Source organism: Nomascus leucogenys, chromosome 5 (genome assembly GCF_006542625.1).
Source record: "Nomascus leucogenys isolate Asia chromosome 5, Asia_NLE_v1, whole genome shotgun sequence".
Taxonomy (NCBI): Eukaryota; Metazoa; Chordata; class Mammalia; order Primates; family Hylobatidae; genus Nomascus; species Nomascus leucogenys.
The window spans coordinates 4,621,768-4,645,063 of record NC_044385.1 but is presented as its reverse complement, the minus strand read 5'-3'; the positions used below and the strand labels follow the sequence as shown (position 1 = coordinate 4,645,063).

General features: G+C 38.5%; 1 protein-coding gene and 1 pseudogene across 4 annotated transcripts in view; both read right to left on the bottom strand.

Annotated features, from left to right (window-relative positions):
* AKT3 (AKT serine/threonine kinase 3) overlaps window positions 1–23,296 on the bottom strand; it is a 356,898-nt gene that overhangs the window by 115,834 nt on the left and 217,768 nt on the right. For all 4 annotated transcript variants that reach the window (XM_030812589.1, XM_030812590.1, XM_030812592.1 and 1 more), the window contains 2 exons: window positions 4,144–4,209; window positions 2,725–2,793 (listed from right to left, as the gene is read on the bottom strand). In XM_030812589.1, the coding sequence (XP_030668449.1) occupies window positions 2,725–2,793; window positions 4,144–4,209 (135 nt within the window). The remainder of the gene's footprint in view (window positions 1–2,724; window positions 2,794–4,143; window positions 4,210–23,296) is intronic.
* LOC101178814 lies at window positions 13,613–14,277 on the bottom strand (annotated as a pseudogene).

Genomic DNA, 23,296 nt, shown 5'->3' with positions numbered 1-23,296 from the left:
GAGATTCCACTACATGAATGTAACTTTATTTAAGCAGACTCCTTACTGAATGCTCATTTAAAGTACCACAATGCTGCAATGAGTATACTTATCTATATATCATTCTGTGGTGCATCTGTATGTCTGTAGGACAAATTCTTAGAAATGAAATTGCTGAGTCCAAGTATAAGCACATTTTAAATTTTGATAGATACTGACATAAGAGGTTTCATCAGTTTCATTTCCACCTCCATAACTTAAATTATAATCTTTATGGAAATGGCTGCCAAAACTGCATCCACAGTTTTGACTCTTTATCCACTCTCCATCATAGTTCCACACACATATTACTTTAAAAGCTTAGGAAGAACTTTTTCAAAACCAAATTTATAAGGTTAACATATTCTTCATAATTGCACTGTATCTGCTAAGGCTCCCAAATTCCAACCAAAAATCACTTTTCATTGTACCTTTTGGTTTCTACCAAGATCTAATTAATTGGTCATTAAGATGTAACAATATGGCCAGGTGTGATGGCTCACATCTGTAATCCCAGCCCTGTGAAAGGCTGAGGTGGGTGCATCACTTGAGGCCAACAGTTCAAGACCAGCCTAGGCAACATGGCAAAACCCATCTCTACAAAAAAATACAGAAATTAGCCAGGCATGGTGATGCATGCCTGTAGTCCCAGCTACACAGGAGGCTGTGATGGGAGGATCGCTTAAGCTTAGGAGGTGGAAGTTGCAGTGAGCAGAGATGGCACCACTACAATCCAGCCTGAATGACAGAGCCAGACCCCATCTCAAAAAAAAAGATGTACCAATCTTACAGTTTCACAACATCCATTTTCTTCGTATTTTCTCAGACATCTTACTTCAAGGGCCCAGTTCTGTATGCGTGGGTTATTATTATTTAATTATCTTGTCCTATCACCCACCAGTGATTCTGCCCATCCCATCCTCTCTGCTTGAAACACCTTCTTAAATCAGTTCCTTGGGTGAAATCTCATTAAGCCTACCCTAAGTGCTAGATCATCCATAAAGCATTTTCTTTTATGACTTTATTAGAACTTATATCTTTCACTATGCATTCTAATTTGTAATACACTAAGGGAAGTTATATACTCCTTCACAGCAAGGATAATATCTTAACACATTTTCATAAACCCATACTGCCTAGGCACTCAAAATGTGTTTACCAAATTAATGAATTAAGTTTTGGGTTTTGATTTTTTTTTTTTTTTTTTTTTGAGACAAGGTATTGCTCTGTCACCCAGGCTGAAGTGCAGTGGCATGACCATGGCTCACTGCAGCCTTGACCTCCCAGGCTCAAGTGATCCTCCCCGCTCAGCTCCTGAGTAGCTGGGACTACAGGAGCTGGGTGTGCACCACCATGTCCAGGTAATTTTTTTATTTTTTGTAGAGACAGGCTCCCACTATGTTGCCCAGGCTGGTCTCAAACTCCTGAGCTCAACGCCTCAGCCTCCCCAAGTGCTGGAATTACAAGTCTGAGCCACCAAGCAAGCCCTGAATGAATGAAGTTTTGCAACAAACGAATTCCTGCAAATCAGATAATTCTACACGAAAAAAATTCCATAAAGGATATTTAATTATTTATTTTGGAAAATAAGAATATTTTAAGTTCATGAGACACAAGACCCTATTTAATAATTAAATTTATTTCAGAAAGCCCACAATAAAAATATTTCCAGTTAGCTTTTCCAGTAAATTTACTTTTCCCTCACATTGACTGTGATCAAAACCAAGGAAGAGAAAGGAGAAGGAATAAAGGAATGAGTGAAATGTGCTAATAAAAATGATTAAATTAATCTCCAAAACATTGTCAGTCTCTTAAATATAGTCATGGTAGGCCGGGCGTGTAATCCCAGCACTTTGGGAGGCTGAGGCAGACGGATCACAAGGTCAGGAGATCGAGACCATCCTGGTCAACATGGTGAAACCCCATCTCTACTAAAAATACAAAAATTAGCCGGGCATGGCGGTGCGCGCCTCTAGTCTCAGCTACTTGGGGGGCTGAGGCAGGAGAATCACTTGAACCCGGGAGGCAGAGGTGGTAGTAAGCTTAGATTGCACTGCTGCGACAGAGCAAAACTCCGTCTCAAAAAAATATATATATATACACATATATGCACACATACATATATATACACACATATATACACATATATAATATACATATGTACACATATATACATACATATATACACATATATATACACACATACATACACCCATATATATACACACACACATATATATATACATAATCACAGTACTCTACTATAAAGAAGAAGAGAAACTCAGCCATAACGTGCCCATGAACTATTGTTCCACTGAGTTTAGAATGGGTAAAATAACTTTTCACAATGTTCACAGCCTACTTGAAAAGAAACTTTGTGAAACATAATAAATCTTGTATTTCTGGTTTTCAAAATTTAATAACATGATTTCAAAAATCATACTTCTGTTAAAACTTTTTACATTTAAAAACACAGGAAAAAGAAGAATATGATTATGCCTTCCAACATATAAATGTAGTTATATAAAAACAATCATTACATCTCATCAGAAATAATTTCGCTCCCATCTGTTCAATAGTATTAAGAGCTACACAAATTCCTATCAAGAAATGGAGAACTGCTATATTGTAACTTGTATTTTAAGTAATGTTTTTAAAATAATGAAAATAGTACCATGCAAATACTGGATTTACTTCTTGACTCACCTCGCCCCCATTAACATATTCCATCACAAAACACAAACGGTCTTTTGTCTGGAAGGAATATTTCAAGGACTTGAAATAAAAAAAAAGAAAAAATGTTATATTATAACCCTGTATTCTTATAATTGTACTAAAAATAGAACACTTAGAAATAGTAAGCATGAAAGATGAAAATAATTGTTATTGTTTCTTAAGAGTTTATTTACTACTTAAAAGTGCTTAAGAGTTTATGAGAAACATAAAACAAATGTTTAGTTCACCATAGGTATTATTACAAGAAAAACTAAAATTAAAATTTCAAGTAAAAGTAAACTTAATTACAACAAGCACTTCCCAATCTAATTTGCCATTGATTTGAAGCTGCATTAGTACTCAAGGTTCTCATCCAAGCAACCTCACAGCGTGGCCAAAAATTACACTAGTTGAAGTTCCTTAGGAATCTAGCTACAGTTGTTACACTCAGGTTTCTAATACAATGACATCACTTTTTGCATATTGAGTGCATAACAGAACCCAACCCAACTGAGTTGGTTTATATAATTTTGTAGGTTATATATAGGTTATTAAAAAATACCAAAATGCTATCCTATTACACTAGACAATAAACACACCAAAAAAGGTAGCAAAGTAAGTCTAGGTATCTACTGACAGCTCTGAAAATGTCTATTTCAAATATTCCAAACAGTGTAAAGGGTTCCACTTTTGAAAGTCTAGCTATTATTTTTCATCTCAATATAGTTCATTGGAACCAGGAAAATACAGAAACTTTACCAATCATCCCTATATTACAAGGAATCTAAGAACAGAACTAAAAAATCCAGTTTCTTTCAAAACAACTAAGTTGTGGGCATATCATATAATCAGTTTATACTTTGTCTAGTGAAAAAACATAGCATGGCTTATCCCACCTCTAATGTATTTAGCATTCCCATACTTCTTAAAGTACTCTATCCCACAAAGAAGTCTCATTTCCATAAAATATATTCAATAAACATTTCTGCCTTCCATATTTGAAGAAATGCTTCTGATCATTAAAATATTTATCGGAAGCCAATAAAACAAACATAAAACCTTTACATTTAAGAAATTTTTAAAAATCTGCCATTTCCTCAATAGTCTCCTTAAAATGCCAGAGGTAATCTATTAATTCTACAGCTTGTTTTTGTTTTTAATGGCAAGAGATTCAAGGGAGAAAAAAAATTCTCAAAAAAGTAATAAATGCATAATGGGAGGAATTATCAATGCATACATACTGTAAAAATCCATATATTCTAATAAGTTATAAGAAATTTGACTTACGGTCTTTCCACAAAGAAAATGGGATATCTAAAACGAATAGTATTTTTCACAATTTAATTTCTAACACAAAATTCCTTAAATTTCAAATGTCATGATTATAACATCTGTCCTCTAGTCACTTACTGTTAAAAAGGGATGTCTAGTGTTCTTTAATACTCTGCTTTCAGTTAGAGTGTGTGCCACTTCATCCTACAAAAGAAAAAAAGCAAACCTTCAATATATGTTTTGAGCACTGATAATAATAATTTCACTATTTCTCTAAAATTGGTTAAGCCCAGAGATCGAAAAGGATTTTAAAACACAGTGGCATGCTTCCTTTACCACTCAGCATTCTCTCCACCAAAATACAAAAAACTCAAATTAATGATTTAATTCAGATGACTGTATAAGTTCATATAAATTCACTCATACTTAATCAACGTATATCAATAATGATACAAAAAATCAGCCAGAAAATTATCAGGGACACAGAAAATTAAATATTGAGCTTTTCTCCTTAAGAGGAATGATTTATCAACTAATATTTCAGCATGAGGTAATTAGTATCTCCATGTTTGTAATACATTTTATTCAGGGGGATGAAAGGATACATTTCACAATAAATATCAAAGAATTTAAAAGTCTCCTATTTTAAATAAATTAGTTATTAGAACACAGAATACACATGCAATATTTAGTTCTAAATTACACATTTTAGAAATAGAAAGGAACAGAGTTTAAAAATATATACCTTTCTGCTTGTGGCTTTTTAATTTGCTTCTTATTTTTTAGAGACAAGTTCTTGCTCTGTTACCCAGGATGGAGTACAGTGGTACAGTCATAGCTCACTGTAACCTTGAACTCCTGGACTCAAGCATTCCTCCTGCCTCAGCCTCCTGAATAGCTGGGATTATAGATGTGAGGCACCATGCCCAGCCTTATGTGCTTCCTTATTTATTTTTTTAGAGATAGGGTCTTGCTATGTTGCCCAGGCTGAGCTCAAACTCCTGAGGATAAAGGAATCCTCCTGCTTCAGACTCCCAAGTAGCAGAGACTACAGGTTGTTTTTTTTCCTTTGGTTGGGGGCATGGGTGTTACACATTTTTTTTATTTCAACAGGTTTTTGGGAACAGGTGGTGTTTGGTTACATGAATAAGTTCTTTAGTGGTGATTTCTGAGATTTTGGTGCACCCATCACCTGAGAAGCATACACTGTACCCAATGTGTAGTCTTTTATCCCTCACCCTGCTCCCATCCTTTCCCCCAACTCCCCAAAGTCCATTGTATCCTTCTTATGCTTTTTCGTCCTCATAGCTTAGCTCCAGAGAGTACAGGTTTAATGTGCTTCTTTAAAAAAAAAAAAAAAAAAGCTCACAACTCTCCTACTGTAGGTGATCATTGAAAATGTAAGTATATTTCAAACCAAAAATAAGCTAAGAATGTTTTCCCAACTTTGGGCATAAATCTCATATTGATAGCAAAAGCAAACTAGTGTTTTCTTCAACATATGGAGAACTGGAGATAATGTTTCATATTTCAAAAGTAACACTATCTTAAAGAAGAAACGAAAGGAAGACAACTGCTGAAACTAACACAGCATCTCTGTTCTTCACTTCTGGCAAGATCTTAAAGCCCTTGCTGAATCAATTTCTTAACACTGTCAGAAAATCAAAATTATATAAGAAAGACATGAAAAGCAAAACATCAGGACACCACATTATATTTGTTACCTTTATAAAAATATTTGACCTTAAACTCAAAAGATAATGATAACTAGATTAATCAAAGAAGCTAAGATCCCACAACCATTCGAAGGTCAGATCAGTTGTGTCTGAACAGAAAGTATAATTAACAACAAGTGAAGGAAAGTATAAACATGAAATCATCTCAGTCTTACTTGTTTTATAGGAGTCAGTTTTAAGTGCTCAATTTGAAAGCCACTGTCATATTGTACTACAGTTCCTAAGTTAATTAGAATAGCAAACATTGTAAAACAAAATAAATCAGAAGCAGAAATGACACCAGAACTTACTGATTTCCATATACACTGTGCCTAACATAATGGTAAGCATATAGCAGATACTTAATAAATGTCTATTGAACTGAATTGTGTATCACAGGAAAGAATTCCAAGATGTCAAGTGTGCAAGAGTTCATTCATCCATCCATCCATCCATCCATCCATCCATCCATCCATCCACCCATCCATCCATCCACCCACCCACCGACTCCTTCAACACATGCAACAAGCATCTTCTGGGTATTCGTCTGCACATCAGAGACAGGACACTGAACAGATAGATAAAATTTTCTGCTCTCATGGAGCTTTAATTCTACTTACATGGTGATCAGTATTAATGGGAATTCTACTTACATGGTGATCAGTATTAATGGGAATTCTACTTACATGGTGATCAGTGTTAGTGGGAAAAACCAGAGAAGGGGATACTACAGTTAATGAGCATCACAGAGGGAATATGAAATACATAATTAAGCATTATACAAGTGGCTATTTTGTGATATACTGAACCAAGTCCATTCACTTAAAAAAAAACTGCTGATGTGCACTCACTAATTGCTAAGAACAGTGCTGGTATAAAGTAACTTAATAAAAAAGATAAGATCCCATTGCTCACGAAGTTCATAGGCTAGCGGAAAACACAAAGAAGTAAGTTATCCAACTTAAATAATTACTCCTTCTGATAAGTGATATTAAGGAAACAGTGGAGGTTATCCACTATTGTCAATTGGGCTGTAAGGGAAAACCAATGCCATTGGAAGAGTGTAAGTTGGGTATTGTGACGGTGTGGGACACAGAGAAAGTGATGGGGTGGGGGTGACATAACGTTTGTAAAAATCTACTCATGTTCTTCTAAGAAGGATCAATTAGGAAAGTGTTACAGTACCCCAAGAGAGAAGTGAGGATGGCTTGGACTACTATGGTGGCAGCAGGAACAAGAAAAAGGTGATAGTTCTGAGATATAAAGTTAACAGTGATAACATAAAAGTTACATGCCTCCAACATGAGAGTGAATCACAGACACTTTTATAGGCAGTTCAGAAAGAAATTCACAGAAGATAACATTTACCTGTTATGGTTTAAGATGTTAAGTGATCTGGGTCAATAAATTAGGAAAAGACTAAAGAAAAGTATGTATGAAATTTATTTGGAAATAGAAAAGATATTCTAGTGCTCTGAAAATTTTCAGTGGGGTATTACATTGTATTTTGTTAAATCAGGCTTATCACACATAATAGTCATTTTTCTAAATCAATTAGTAACTTTCATGAGGGAAGACTTTTCTACTCCCTAAATTTGTAATCTGACCACATCCAAGGAACCAAGTAAAAGACGTATGGAGGCAAAAACAAAAATGGTATTTGTTATGAGAATGGAACTGGAATGAACACCATGTACATAGGAAAATGTATTTTCTAACATATTTTACAGTTGATCAGATTAGAATTTCTTCCCATTAATGCATATTTAATGGTACTGTATTTCACATACTAATTAGTTTCTGCTATGAAGATAAGGTATGCGCGAGCTAAAAAGTAAACACAGATGCCAATAATTTTTAATTACAGTTAAAAGCAACATGTCAAAACAAAAAGTTAAAAATAACAGTAGTAAAACAGTGACTAAAACAATGTGATGCCTTTTAAAAAATCCATTTGTTAATCATAATTACAAAGAGTTCTAGAAATGTTTGTGTATACAATATATTTTTTTCATGGAAAAGCTTTGAAATACAAATTTACATATATTTATCTATGGTACAATAGTAAATAATGAACTTTTAAATCTAATTTCTTTCATAGAAAGAAGCATTAGGGGGAATGGGATTTTATTTCTTGAGGCAGAGGAATAGTCTTCCTTTTAATATTTTATTTTCCCAATCCTCTCCAATTTATCATTCACTCTCTACTACACATGATCTAAAGTTCTCCTTTCATTTGACCCTCTCAATGTTTTGTGGTAGTTAGGTTATTTGAGGGAATGAGGTGTAGGAGAGGGCAAACAAGAGGAGAAAAAGAAAATTTCTACCCTTAATTACCAAGAACACAACGAGTGTTATCTCCTTTAATCCCTGCACCAACTGATCCCACATCTAAGTTCAATAGTAAAGGTCATTTCTACTGCACAAAACTGCCTCCCATCTTCAAACAACCTACTATCTACTTCACTAGGTACTCTGCTCACATTATTTTCTCCAAATTGACCACAAGTCTAGTTAGTTGATATCAAAATACATTCTGTCTAAACCATTTCCTTCATCCACCCAGAGCTATAAATGAGACCTAGAGGAAGACATGAATCAGGTGGGGGAAACGGGAGGAAGAGGGTAGAGAAATGTTACTTTGGCACATTTTTTTTGATACATAACAGTTGTATACATTTTCAGGGTACATGTGTTGTTTTGACACATTCCATATGTGTAATGAGCAAATCAGGGTAATGGGGATATTCATCACCTCCAACCTTTAACTTTTCTTTATGCTAGAGACATTCAAATTCTTCTCTTCCAGCTATTTTAAAATACACAGTAGATGGTTGTTAATTATAGTCACCCTACTGAACTATCTAACACTAGGTCTTATTACAACTGTACTTCTATACCTATTAATCAACTTCATCTCCCCATCCCCCTACCATTCCCAGCCTCTAGGAACAACCAATCTACTGTCTATCTTGATGCAATCGCGTTTTTTAGCTCCCACATAAGAACAAAAGTGTGCAATATTTGTCTTTCTGTGCCTGGCTTATTTCACTTAACATAAGAAGTTCCATTTCCATCAATGTTGCTGCAAATGACATGATTTCATTCTTTTTACGGCTAAATAGTATTCCACTCTGTATGTATATTGCATTTATCCTTTCATTCATTGATGGGCACTTAGGTTGATTACATATTTTGGCTGTTGTGAATAGTGCTGCAATAAACCTAAGGGTGTAGATGTCTCCTCGATATGATGATTTCCTTTGTTTTGGATATATATATGGTACTTCTATTTTTAGTTTTTGAGGAACTTTCATATGGTTTTCTATAGTGGCTATACTGATTTACATTCCCACCAATAGCATAGGAGAGTTTCCTTTAGCATCTGTGATTTTTTTGTTTTTTTGATAAAGTCATTGTAACTGGGTTGAGATGATGATATGGTTAGGTCCCCACCCAAGTCTCATCTTGAACTGTAATCCCCATAATCCCTACATGTCGAGGGAGAGACGTGCTGGGAGGTGATTGGATCGGGGGGCAGTGTCCCCCGTGCTGTTCTTGTGATAGTGAGTAAATTCTCAGGAGATCTGACGGTTTTATAAGTGTCTGACAGTTCCTTCTTCACACAATCACTCTTTCTTCGCCTGACACCACACAAGACATGCCTCTTCCCCCTTTCACCATGACTGTAAGTTTCCTGAAGCCTCCCCAGCCATGCAGAACTCTGAGTCAATTAAACCTCTTTTCTTTATGAATTACCCAGTCTTGGGCAGTTCTTTATATCAGTGTGAGAATGAACTAATACAGATGATATCACATTGTGGTTTTGATTTGCATTTCCCTGATGATTAGTGATATGACACACTTCTACAAATTAAACTACAATGATTATCAGTGATTATTATTTACTTTTCCACTGTCTCAACAAGCCATATGTTAGCAATCTATACTTTTTTTTTTCCTGCCAGAAGAGAGATGTCACACTTATCAAGCTCTAAATTTTGGGTTCTAACTTTTGTTTCTTGAAAACTTGAGCACTGGCCCAGAAAATGACTTCTAATACTTCTTCCATTCTCCAACTGTCAGACTGTCTTCTGTTCCTTGATTTCTATTCCTTTTTTTGAAGATTTCTCACCTTGATGGAGAAGATGAAAGCACCATTGTTCTCTGTTAACTACAAACATTATTGCACCTTTCTCGAGTATTGTGTTTGATACTTTGTTCTTGATGCTCCTGTTCCAAATATTCTTTAGATGGTGGGCTACATGAACTCCTTTGACTTCCATCATGTTATAATCACTTTGGACTCCAGTCTTTCTTCTGCCTCTCTCATTCACAGTACTGGGACAAATTCATCTCTACCCTCTTAAGTCTATATTTCACATCTAAAGATAAATTTACACAAACATATTGACTAACGCCATTGGACTCTGCCTCCAATCTCAGTTGAATCTTCTGAGGCCTCTTTCATCCATCGCTACTTAGGTCAATCTTCAATTTCTCAGGATGGTTGTTTCAAATCTTTCCCAAGCCATCTTCCTTGCCTGGTAGGTATACTTGAATGTACACACTAACCCTTACCTAGTCAAGCTACTAAGCTAAGACTAGAACCCGGGTTTGTGCTGACTTCTAAGTACAGGAGCTTTTCATTTATTTGTCTCTCTTTATCTCAACCTCACTTGTTCACACTTTCAAAATGCGATCTTACTTCCTACTCAGAAGAGAAGCCATAAACATAACATTTAACACATTTGGTCACACTCCTTCCTCCTGAAAACATGTTCTTCTTTTGGGTCCCAGGACATCCTAATCTCTTCATTTTCCTCCTCTTCAGTGATTGTCTTTCCTCAGTCTCATTTGCTGCTTCCTTTGCTCTGAAACCCTTATTCTGTAAGCATCTCCAGGACTCAGTCCTCAGAATTGTCTTCACTGGGTACATTCTTCCTTTGGTGAACTCATTCAGACTATGGCTCTAATACAGGATTTATGCTGACAGACTTCCAAATTTATACCTCAAATCTAGATTTCTTTCCTAAACTTAAGAAATGCCTATTTGGCATGGATGTATAATCAATGACATAAACTGGAGTATTTAACAAAAATAGCAAATTTGACATGTCTAAAACCTAATTCCAAACCTCCCCTCGAAAAGTTTCTCCTGCAGTCAACTTCATTGTAGTGAGTGGCAACACCATGCTTTCAGTTGCTTAGACCAAACATCTTAACAATGATCTCCAACTCCTTTTTTTTCCCCACTCATACTCTACATTCAATCTGTCAAGCAATCCTGTTGGTTCTTCATCAAAATACACCCAGGGTCTCATTATCATCACTACCTCCATTGCTACTACCCTAGTACAGGCCACTATCATCAATTATCTAGATTACTGCTGCAATTAGCAAACTATCTGCTTCCAATCCACAGTCTATTGTCAACACTGCAGCCAAAGTGATACTGAAAACTAGATTGTGTAACTACACGGCAGAAAAATTTCCAAAGGCTTCCCACTTCATTCACAGTAAAAGCCAATATCCTTACAAACAATCCTACACCATTCTTGTTCCATACCATGCCAGACTCCTAGCTATTCAAAGAATGTGTCAGAATGTGCTAAGTAAGCTCCCTCCTCAGGGCCTTCTCAATTGCTATTTCCCCTTGCTGGAACATTCTTCCTTCAAAATATCTAAAGGACTTGCTTCCTGATCTCCTTCAAATGCTTGCTGAAATTTCACCTTTCAGTGAGGCCTTCCATAATCATGCTATTTAAAACTGCATTAAGTCCCAAAAATCACTACCATCATTATTCCTTATTTCCCTACTCCACTTTCCTCTGTAGTATGGATTAGTTTCTTACATACTCTTTGGTTTATTTATTATGTGTATTATTTATTCTCGAATTCCTGACTTGAATACAATTTCCCAAAGGAGAGGAGTTTGTCAGTTTTATTCATTCAAATGGTTCCAGTGCCTAGAGCAGTACCTAGCAAATAATTAGGTGTTCGACATATATTTAGTGAAATGAGTGAATGAACTAGTAAATAATGAATAACCTTGGTACATGCTGCTGAAGAATAGAAGCTACACGAACTGCATGAAATAACTCTAGAACATAAATCAATGAAATCATACTCCCAATAGAACAATGACAGTTGATGAAGGTACAGCAGATCAAACCATTATCTGCTTCCTACAATAAACCACGATCATTGATGCAATGTTTAATACAGAGGTTCAAAAGAATATGAAAGAAGAGAACAAAGTAACTGGCTGATCATGTTAAGAGCTTTTGGTTAAGATCCACCAGTAAGAACTTAAGAGTCCAAGGAAAAAGAGATGCCAGTAATCAAGCAAATGCATTGGGTTATTTTAATGGACTTATGTGCAGAAAAAGGGTAACACATCAGGCCTGGGTTGCTCAAACTCTACACATTCCCAAAATGTCAGTCTTCAGAATTGGCCCTTGGCCAACTCGGGAAATGAATTCTGAGCCTCTGAAATATTCTGCCTGGTCAGAGTATTTTTGTATGCTGGAGATCTTGGGCCACATGGTACCAGTTTGACTAGATAGTTTATGCAAACAACAGGATGCATGATTAATACTTCGTGCCTGATTTTGCTCTGAGAGGTTGGAATCTGAGCATCTCAGGGCAGTCATGCAGGTACTGCTTGCCTATGTGACTGACTTCCAATAAAAACCCTGGACACCAAGGCTCAGGTAAGCTTCTTTAGTTAACAACACTTCACAGCTGGGAGAATTAAGTGCCTCTGTAATGGTTAATTTTATGTGTCAACTTGACTGGATTAAGGAATACCTAGAGAACTGGTAAAGCATTAATAATAGCTGTGTCTGTGTTTCCAGAGAAGACTGGAATGTGAATTTGCTGAGTGAAGAATATTCACCCACAATGTGAGCAGACACCATCCAATCAACTAGGAGCCCAAAAAGGACCCCAAAAAGCAAAGAAAAGGCACTCTCCTGGAACTAGGACAGTCGTCTTCTCCTGTCCTTGGACATCAGAACTCTAGGCTCTCTGACATTTGGACTCCAGGATTTATACCAGCAACTCCCTAGTTTTCCACCAAAACCCAGGTTCCCGGCCCTTAGCCTCAGACTAAGAATTATACCATCAGCTTCCCAGGGAACTTGGACTGAGATACGTTACCAGCATCCCAAGGTCTCCAGCTTCCAGATGGCCTGTCTTGGGAATTTTCAGCCTCCATAATCACATGAGCCAATTTCCCAGAGAATCCTCTCTCGTATATGTATGTATCCGATTGTGTCTGTCTCTCTGGAGATCCTTGACTTCACTACATCATCCATGTGACTCCACTGGAAGAAGATACCTTAAGGCTTGCACTTGGTTTCTCCAGGATTTTGCTCCATGTGGTTTTCCCTTTGCTGATTTTAATCTGTACCTTTTCACTATCATAAACAATAACCATGAGTCTTTTCTGAGTCTTGTGAGTCATGACTCACTGAGCCTGAGAGTGGTCTTAGGGACAGCTGACACAGTTGGCATCATAAGTAGCACTTATTAAAGCATGGCAAAAACATTGTTTCGAAAAAGGAAGAATGACAGGGCAGACAATGACAAACTCTGATGCCTAAATGGGTATACAATCACCAATGGCATGAGACGGCAGCTGTACTGTGCTAAGTTACTACATATAGAAGTTGTCAATGGAATTTAGAAATGACAGACCAAAATCTCAAGGACTTAGATCACTGGATACATAAAGAAATACAAAATGATGAGAAACAAGCTAAATACACAATCCACTGGTAACTTGTACTTTTTTCCCTACATGTAAGATTTTTATTCCAATTTGATTTGCATTTCAAAGGAAATTATAAAATGTATCCACTTTTTTTAAGACAAAAATTTAATTATAAAATATGATAAACTTCCAGGTTAAAATTAGGCTAACTGCTTGGAATAACAAACTCTTAAATCACCATTTTCTACCTCCACACCAAGAATAACCACTTAATCAACCATACTGTAACAGCAGGATAGCACTGAGACTTGAGTAAAGAGGAAAACTAAAGAGCTCTTCCAGCCCTAGACCATGAACATTTTTATGCCTTCTTATAGTGAACAGCAACCACATCATCACCAAAAGTAAGTCATAACCATTGCACCATACTTAATTTCTCTTATAAAATGTTTCTTTGTCATCCCATTTCTATATGTGAATGAGTTTGTCTCTATCCAGACTAACAACAAACTTGCAGTTTCTGTCATCTGTAGTGGTTTCATCAAACTCTTCTCCCAGATGGAAATTAACCTCTGTGTTCTTGAACATACTTTGAATCCTGATCACCACCTTTTGTCTCCTTCTTGACTGATAATCACTGTTGGTTTCTTCACATTTCCCACCTGCCTAGTGACAAAGCCCATGCCTAGAGCCTTCATGTACTCATCAAAGTTCTGTCGGTCAGCTTCCAGGTATTACAGAAAGCCTCCTCCATCCTTGCCCTTTCCCCACTTTAGAGACAGAAGTGAGGAGCTTCTGGTCTTATTGCCACTGCAGTCTGTTCTTTTATTTATTTATTTTTTTGAGAGGGAGTCTCGCTCTGTCTCCCAGGCTGGAGCACAGTGGCATGATCTCGGATCACTGCAATCTCTGCCTCCTGGGTTCCAGTGATTCTCCTGCCTCAGCCCCTCAAGTAGCTGGGATTATAGGCACATGCCACCAAGCCAAGCTAATTTTTTGTATTTTTAGTAGAGACAGGGTTTCATCATGTTGGCCTGGCTGGTCTCAAACTCCCGGCCTCGAGTGGTCTGCCCGTCTTGGCCTGCCAATGTACTGGGATTACAAATGTGAGCCACTGCGCCTGGCCCAGTCTGCTGTATTTTAAAACGGCTAAAATGAAAGTAAAAGAGAGTGTTAAGGAAATCCTGATGCTCAAAAAGCTCGGATTTCAGTTAGCCTGAGCTATGGCTGTTAGCCTCCAGGATACAACCCAATGGAAAATTATGCTGAAAAAAACAGACAGTATTTCTACGGCCTTTGACCACCAGGAACATTGTCCAAATGGTGGGTGACAAAACCAAGATACTACTGGAAGCAGGGGTTATGTGTGAAGGAGTTTTCTCGCCTCGTGAACTGGTATTCATCAGGTTCCTGAAAAACATTTAAGAAAATAGATTGTGAGAGTGACTAACTTGGGAGCATTATCTTTGATTCTGAATGTTGCAGAATGAAGAAGTCTGCTTGGGGTTGATGCAGGAACTTTATTACTGAACAATCATAGATGGTTGTACATGATCCAAACACACAACAGATTGTTCCTAAAGGGACAGCTAGTCTGGTGGACTGGGTAAAAGCCACTGTAAAATTTGTTTACCCTGAAAAGGGAAATGGTCCTTCCCCTCCTTTAAATGCCAAGTGGCACTCCATAGATGACACAGCTGATAAGCTGTATATGCAAACCATGCTGGATTAACTTCATGGTCATCAGATGTTTGTTCATCCTTAATATGCCCTTTAAATCATGGTAAATACTGTGACTAAAACGGCCCCTCTAGGCAGGCATCTGATATAACTGCTGCAAAATCTATCAATGGTCCAAGAAATGTGTCAGATTTGTTGTCTCAGCTTCTTAATATGGGTCTTACAGATGCTAAGAAAATAAGACTGAATCACAAGTGAATGGGTAAAGACAAAACAGATAGTCAAGGAAGTCCCAAGCAGGACGAAGTTTTAAAGTTACTAAGAGATGGGATGAATAAAATGGACACTGATGTTAACACAAAGGTCTTAATGTTGCACTATCAGAAGTTAGGTTTACCAATGGGAGCTCCTCTTAGTCCCCCAACACTGAAGGGCCCTAAACAAACACACTCTATGTACCCTAATTTCAAGGAATGCACCAAGCTGGGAGGCAAAAATGACAACGAAGAACCTCAGTTCAAATCATCAGAGGTGATGGGCTACCAAATTAATCAGGATGAGGACTGACACAGAACCAGGGCTTTTTTTTTTTAACTAATCTCCTAGTAGGGACTGAAGGCCATATGCACACCTGTATGTACAATAGAAGGTAAAAAAAGAAACCTTCCAGGGGTTCCTGACATAGAATTCAGTGCCTCTGATTCCAAAACCTATTGGTAAAATCCTAGCAGGGGCAATAACTAGAAAGACAGGATATGAGGATGAAATGGTTGATAGGATTAAATTAAAATTTGGATGAAAATTAGTATGTTTGAATGAGTCATGTGAAGTACTTGCATCCACATTACCTGAATATGTTTTGAGGAAGGATATTATGTCTGACCAGGGAAAACTTCAGCTACTATACTGCAGAAAGCTTGTTAGTTTTCCCTTCAGTCAGAACATGCTAAATGAGAATCTATGCAACTTCCTCAACTCACATAGGTTGTTAATTTGAAACAGTATTGTGGTGGACCAAAAGAGATTTACCACATGAATTAATGACATGTTTGACACTGGAGTGCTGTTACCAACAAATTCTCTGTGTCATGCGTGAAAAAGGTGAATGACTCATGAAAACTCACAACAGATAATCGAGACTTGAATAATGTAGTGTCATCTACAGCATCAGCAGTCTCTGACATGGTTTCAGAAGTTCTCAAAATACAACAATCTAAAAGAGACATACTCAGCCAGACATAGTGGCTCACATCTGTAATCCCAGCACTTTGGGAGGCCAAGGCAGGAGGATCACTTGAGTCCAGGAGTTTGAGACTAGCCTGGACAACACAGTGAGACACTGTTTCAATTTAAAAGAGAGAGAGAGAGAGAGACAGAGAGACAGACATACTGATTGATCTTGAAAATACTTTTTTCTTGGTTCCAATCTCAGGAAAAAAACAACTGCACTTTGCCTTCTAGTGGGAATGATCTCAATTTACACTTACTGCACTGCTGCAGTTTTATCTGCATTCATCAGCTTACCATTATTTGTTTCAAAGGGATTTTGAGATTTTGACTTGATACAGGTCCAGAATACAATAATATACTACATTGATGACATTATGATGGTATCAGAAACCTAAGAACAAGCTAGGGCTGACTTGAAAATAGTGGTGGCTCACAGGAATACCACAGGCTAGGGAATAAATCCAGCAAATACCCTGGGGTCTAACCAAACTGTGAAATTCTTATGAATAACCTGGGCAGGAACCACCCATAACATTCTACAGGCAACTAAAATTAAATTGCTCTTATTACATAACCATGAAAGTAAACAAGAAGCATTCACTGCACCTGGTTTGCTTGAGTTTTGCAGAAGAAAAATTCTGTATCTGGGGACTAGTGCTAAATCCAATCTGTAAAACTACCTGAAAGGACACATATGAATGGAAACCTAAACAACAGCAGGCTATTATCTAAGTTGCAGTGGCTCAATTAATGCCTTTGGGTCCTTACGATATACACTCAGATATGATTTTAGAAGTATCTGCAACTCATACTTAAACAGACTGGAGCTTATGGAAAAAGCCCATGAATGCTGTCCAGCAGCAACCACTGGGACCATGGGCCAGATAAGAAAGTATAGAACACATCATTAGAGAGACAATTATTGGTTTGCTCCTGGGCATTAATTGAAACTGTCTTTATGACTAAAGGACATAACATAATCCTAAAACCTAAAGCCTAAAATACCCATGTCTTGGGTAATGTCAGAGAAACACTCTAACGAGTACCAATAACAAAATGAAAATGGCTTAACAGGAATGTGCTGAGGAATGCAAGAAGACATTTACCATATTCAACAGAAGAAAACTTTTTTTTTTTGAGACAGGGTCTCACTTTGTGTCACCCAGGCTGAATACAGTGGGGGCAATCACAACTCACTGCAGCCTTGACCTCCCAGGCTCAAGCAATCCCACATCTCAGCCAACTGAGTAGCTAGTATCACCAGGGGCATGCCACCACACCTGGCTAATTTTCATTTTTTGTAGAGATGGGGGTCTCACTATGTTGCCCAGGCTGAGTCTGAGTCTGAACTCCTGGACTCATGTGATTCTCCTGCCTTGGCCTCCCGAAGTGTTGAGACTACAGCCATGAGTCATCACGCTTGGCCTCCCCTTTCCTTCCTGACCAACTTTGGAACCATCTGTGAAGCTACCAGATCCTATTGCCACATCCTACTTTTCAACTGTTAGTGTCTTACAAAGAGCTCTCACTGACCACCAAAAAGTGGCTTGTTTTACAGATGATGGCAGTTCAAAGGTGATCAGCCAGCATCCTGTTTAGAAGGCTGTCACACTATGACTGACTGATGTGAAACTGATTGAAGAACAACAAATCAGCTCAAAGGGCTCAATTGTACACTGTTTTCCTTGCAATGATGGATGAACTAAACAAACATAACCCTGATGTGTGGATGTACACCCATGAATGGGCTGTGGCCATTTGCCTGGCCATATGGTCAGGCTGATAGGCAGTGAAAAACTTGACTATTAAATGGATGTGCCAGGCACGGTGGCTCACGCCTGTAATCCCAGCACTTTGGGAGGCCGAGGCAGGTGGATCACCTGAGGTCAGGAGTTTGAGACCAGCCTGACCAACATGGTGAAACCCCGTCTCTACTAAATACAAAAAGTTAGCCAGGTGTGTTGGCGAATGCCTGTAATCTCAGCTACTTGGGAGGCTGAAGCAGGAGAATCTCTTGAACCTGGGAAGTGGAGGTTGCAGTGAGCTGAGTTTGCACCATTGCATTCCAGCCTGGGCAACAAGAGCAAAACTCCATCTCAAAAATAAATAAGTAAATAAAATAAATAATAAATGGATGGATTACTAATGAGGCATGGCTTATGAGAATCCTTATGGGAATTTAAGAGGTGAATTAAAGTAGGACATGTTGATGGTCATCAAAAGAACTTCCTTCAGGATCAGGAGATGATTGGAACCAGCAAGTGGATGTCCCAGCATGCTTGTCTGAGGTGGCTATCTGGGTCCCCAAAATGAGTAGATATGGGAGATATTGGCCGGGCGCAGTGGCTCATGTCTGTAATCCCAGCTCTTTGGAAGGCCAAGGCGGGTGGATCATGAGGTCAGGAGATCGAGACCATCCTGGCTAACACGGTGAAACCCTGTCTCTACTAAAAATATAAAAAATTAGCTGGGCGTGGTGGCAGGCACCTGTAGTCCCAGCTACTCGGGAGGCTGAGGCAGGAGAATGGCGTGAACCCGGGAGGTGGAACTTGCAGTGAGCTGAGATCGCACCACTGCACTACAGCCTGGGCGACTGAGTGAGACTCTGTCTCCAAAAATAAATAAAAAAAAATTTTTTAAAAAGATATGGGAGATATGCAGTAATGCAGACAGAGATGGGCTGGCCATTGATGTATTCCTCTTGTACCCCCTGATGCACAAAATTCCAGAAAGAGCCATCCTGTCTGCCAGAAAGGGAGAAAGAGACTGCAGATGACTGGCATATATTCCCCAGAAAAAAGTCCCCCCACTCCCATACATAGTTGACGAGTACACTACCCTGAGCTACTGCCACTATCCCCAGGAGGCTATAAATGGTCATTCTTGGAAAAAGACATTTACGGTGGATTGGGCTTTGCATACCCAATGGCAGATACAAAAGCTCAAAATACTGTAAGATGACTGGAACAGAGGTACTGCACCCCCACCAAGTTACATGTCTTCAGACCAAAGGATGTACTTTGTAGCCCGTACTATCCAAAAACAAGCAAAGAGGTTATTGTATCAAATAGACATATCATGTCAGATACCATCCTCAGAGTAACAGGCTGATAGAGAACTGGAATGGGAAATAGAAACATTTGTTGGCTAAACAAATGTACCCTTCACAAATGAATGCTCACACTCAACCTTAGGAGGCTAAAGGAAGGTCCCCGCTCCATAGATTCCTCCACTTTCCTGGACATGGGGGAGAGGGAGTGGAGGAGCATGATGTTATCACTGTACAATTCTTAGCTACATCACCTCAATTTTCCTTTTTCTTACATAAAGCAGTGGTCCTGGGAGCGGCAAGACAATTGTCGATGCCCAAAGCAGGAATGATCTCTAAGCAAGAAACTCTAATTAGACTTTTAAACCATTATTCCAGAACTCCTAAGGGCCTAATGGGATGGACTGTGCCTTCACGCCATGTGGAGATGACAGTGAATGCAGCTGCACTGCCTAGTAGTCAAGAGTCCTCTAGCTCTGTAACCACGTAATTCAACCCTGAAAGAATAGGAATGGACTGAGGAAGAGGCACTTAGCAGACTACTATTGCTGCAGGCAATCTGATTCAGATATCCCTTCCAAAGGTGGAAAAGTTCGCATTTCTGGGGACCTGACTGTATTCATTTCCTGTGGCCTCTATAACAAAATACCATCAAAACTCGATGGCTTAAAACAACAAAAAATTGGCCATGCGTGGTGGCTCACACCTGTAATCTCAGCACTTTGGGAGGCCAAGGTGGGCAGATGACCTGAGGTCGGGAGTTTGAGATCAGCCTGACCAACATGGAGAAACCTCGTCTCTACTAAAAATATAAAATTAGCCGTGCCTGGTGGCACATGCCTATAATCCCAGCTACTCAGGAGCCTGAGGCAGCAGAATCCCTTGAACCCAGAGGCAGAGGCTGCGGTGAGCCGAGATCGTGCCACTGAACTCCAGCCTGGGCAGTAAGAGTGAAACTCCATTTCAAAAAACAAAACAAAGCAAAAAAAAACACAAAAAATTTCTCATAGTTCTGAAGACCAGAAGTACAAAATCAAGACTGGCAGAAACATGATCCCTCCAGAGGCTCTGAAGAAGAATCCATTCCATGCTTTTCTCTTAGTTTCTAGAAGCTGCTGGCAGTCCTTAACATTCCCTGGCTTGAAGCTGATCAGTCCAACCTCTGCCACCTTTATATCACCTTCTCCTCTGTGTAAGTGAAATCTCTATCTGAATCACTCCAATAAGAACGCTTCTCATTAGATTTAGTTCCCTCCCAGATAATCAAGGATGATCTACTTAAGATTCTTAATTTTATCTTCATAACTATATATGCATACACCCTTTTTCCAAATAAAGCAAGAGTAATAGGTGATGTGAACATATTATTTTAGGGGCCACCACTCAACCCACTATAGTTCATTCCATCCTAACATTCACCCCATCCCAATATCCCCAAAAGTCTCAACCAATACAGTATCAAGTCTAAGTCCAAAATCTCATTTAAATATCATCAGCTCAAAAGTCCCAAGTGTTATAACCCAAATCAGGAATCGATGAGACTCTGTACATAATCCACCCTGGGGCAAAATTCCTCTAAATCTGTGGACCTCTCACACTAGAAAACAAGTTATCTGCTTCCAAAATACAATGGCCTAGGATAGATATTCCCACTCAGAAAGGGAGAAATTGGAAGAAATAAAAACGTCACTGATTCCAAGCAAGTTCTAAACCCAGCAAGGGAAATTCGATTTCAAGGTCTGTAACTAATCCTCAGTAATTTGTATTTCTGTCCTCTAGGTCCATGGTGGCTCCATCAACCTCTGCCTTTGCAACCCTGGTGACTCCATCACCCTGTGTCTCTGGCCTCCAATTCCTTCTTGCTTTTTTTTTTTTTTTTAAACTATAACATGCTTTCAGCTGATGTCCATCAACTATACCATTTCTTTTACACTGACAGGGTTTATAACATTTTCAGTCTGTTCTGTAACTATACTTAAGTCTTCAGTACTTTGTCTATTGATAAATTCTAAAAACTGAACACCAATTTGGTGTTTGCAATGGTATAAGTAAATGAATATTATTCATGGGACAATCAAATAGTATGGTCAGACTTGAAATGAAGGAAAGGTTACTCTACATCAATAGACCAGGGCTTCTCAAGAAACAATGTTTCATGTCTCAACCAAATAGCCTCTTTTTTTTTTTTCCATACAGGCATACTTCAGGTTTCATTCCAGACCACTGCAACAAAAGTATTGCACTAAAATGAGTCACACTAACTTTGTGGTGTCCCAGCGCATATAAAAGTTATGTTTACACTACACCATACTGTAGTCTATTAAGTGTGTAACAGCACTATATCTAAAGAAATGTACATACCTTAATTTAAAAATACTTGACTGCCAAAAAAGGCTAAGGGTCATCTGAGCTCTCAGCAAGTCGTTATCTTTTTGCTGGCAGAAGGTCTTGTCTTGATGTTGATGGCTGCTGAGTGATCAGGGTGGCAGTTGCCAAAGGTGAGAGTGGCTGCGGTGGCAATTTCTTTTTTCTTTCCTTTTTTTTTTTTTTTTTTTTAAGACGAAGTCTTGCTCTGTCACCCAGGCTGGAGTGCAGTGGCATGATCTTGGCATTCAAGCAATTCTCATGCCTTAGCCTCCCAAGTAGCTGGGATTACAGGAACCTGCCATCACATCCAGCTAATTTTTGTATTTTTAGTAGAGACAGGGTTTCACCATGTTGGCCAGGCTGGTCTTGAACTCCTGACCTCAAGTGATCTGCCTGCTTTGGCCTCCCAAAGTGCTGGGATTACAGGCATGAGCCACCATGCCCGGCGTGGCAATTTCTTAAAATGAGGAAACAATGAAATTTGCCATATTGGCTTTTTCTTCCAAGAAAGGTTTCTCTTTCACATGCCATGCTGCTTACCCACAGCACAACTTTCTTCACAATTGGAGTCAATCCTTTCACAACCTGCCACTGCTTTATCAACTAAGTTTATGTAATTTTCTAAATCCTTTGCTGTTATTTCAGCGATGTTCATGGCATCTTCTCAAAGAGTAGATTCTACCTCAAGAAACCAGTTTCTTTGCTCATCCATAAGAAGCAAATCCTCATTTGTTCATGTTTTATCATGGGCCTGATAAAATTTAGTCCTATCTTCAGGCTCCACTACTAATTCTAGTTCTCTTGCTATTTCTACCACATCTGCAGTTACTTCCTCCACTGGAGTTTTGAACCCTTCAAATTCATTCATGAAGATTGGAATCAACTTCTTACAAACTCTTATTAATGTTGATATTCTGACCTCCTTCCATGAAGCCTGAATGTTTTTCAAGGCATCTAGAATGGTGAATCCTTCCCAGAAGGTTTTCAATTAAGTTTCCTCAGATCAGCAGAGGAATTACTATCTATGGCAGTAATTACTATCTATTACAAAATGTATTTCTTAAATAATAAGACTTGAAAGTTGAAATAATGGGCTGCAGAATGGATGTTGATAATGAGCTGCACAACTCACGCTGGGTTAGCAGGCATGAAAACAACATTCATCTCCTTGTATATCTCCATCAGAGCTTTTGTGTATCTGGTGCATTGTCAATGAGCAGTAATATTTAAAAAAGAATCTTTTTTTCCGAGCAGGTCTCCACAGTCGGCCTAAAATATTCAGTAAAACATACTGTAAGCAGATGTGCTTGTCATCCAAGCTTTGTTGCTTTACTGATAGAGAAGAGGCAGTGTAGAGTTACCATAATTCTTAAGGGCCCTAGGATTTTTGAAATGGTAAAAGAGCAATGGCTTCAACTTAAAGTCACCAACTGCATAGCCAAAACTGAGACAGTCAATCTGCCCTTGGAAGCTTTAAAGCCAGGCACTGACTTCTCCTTTCTAAGAAAGTTCTAGGTTCATCTACAAGGA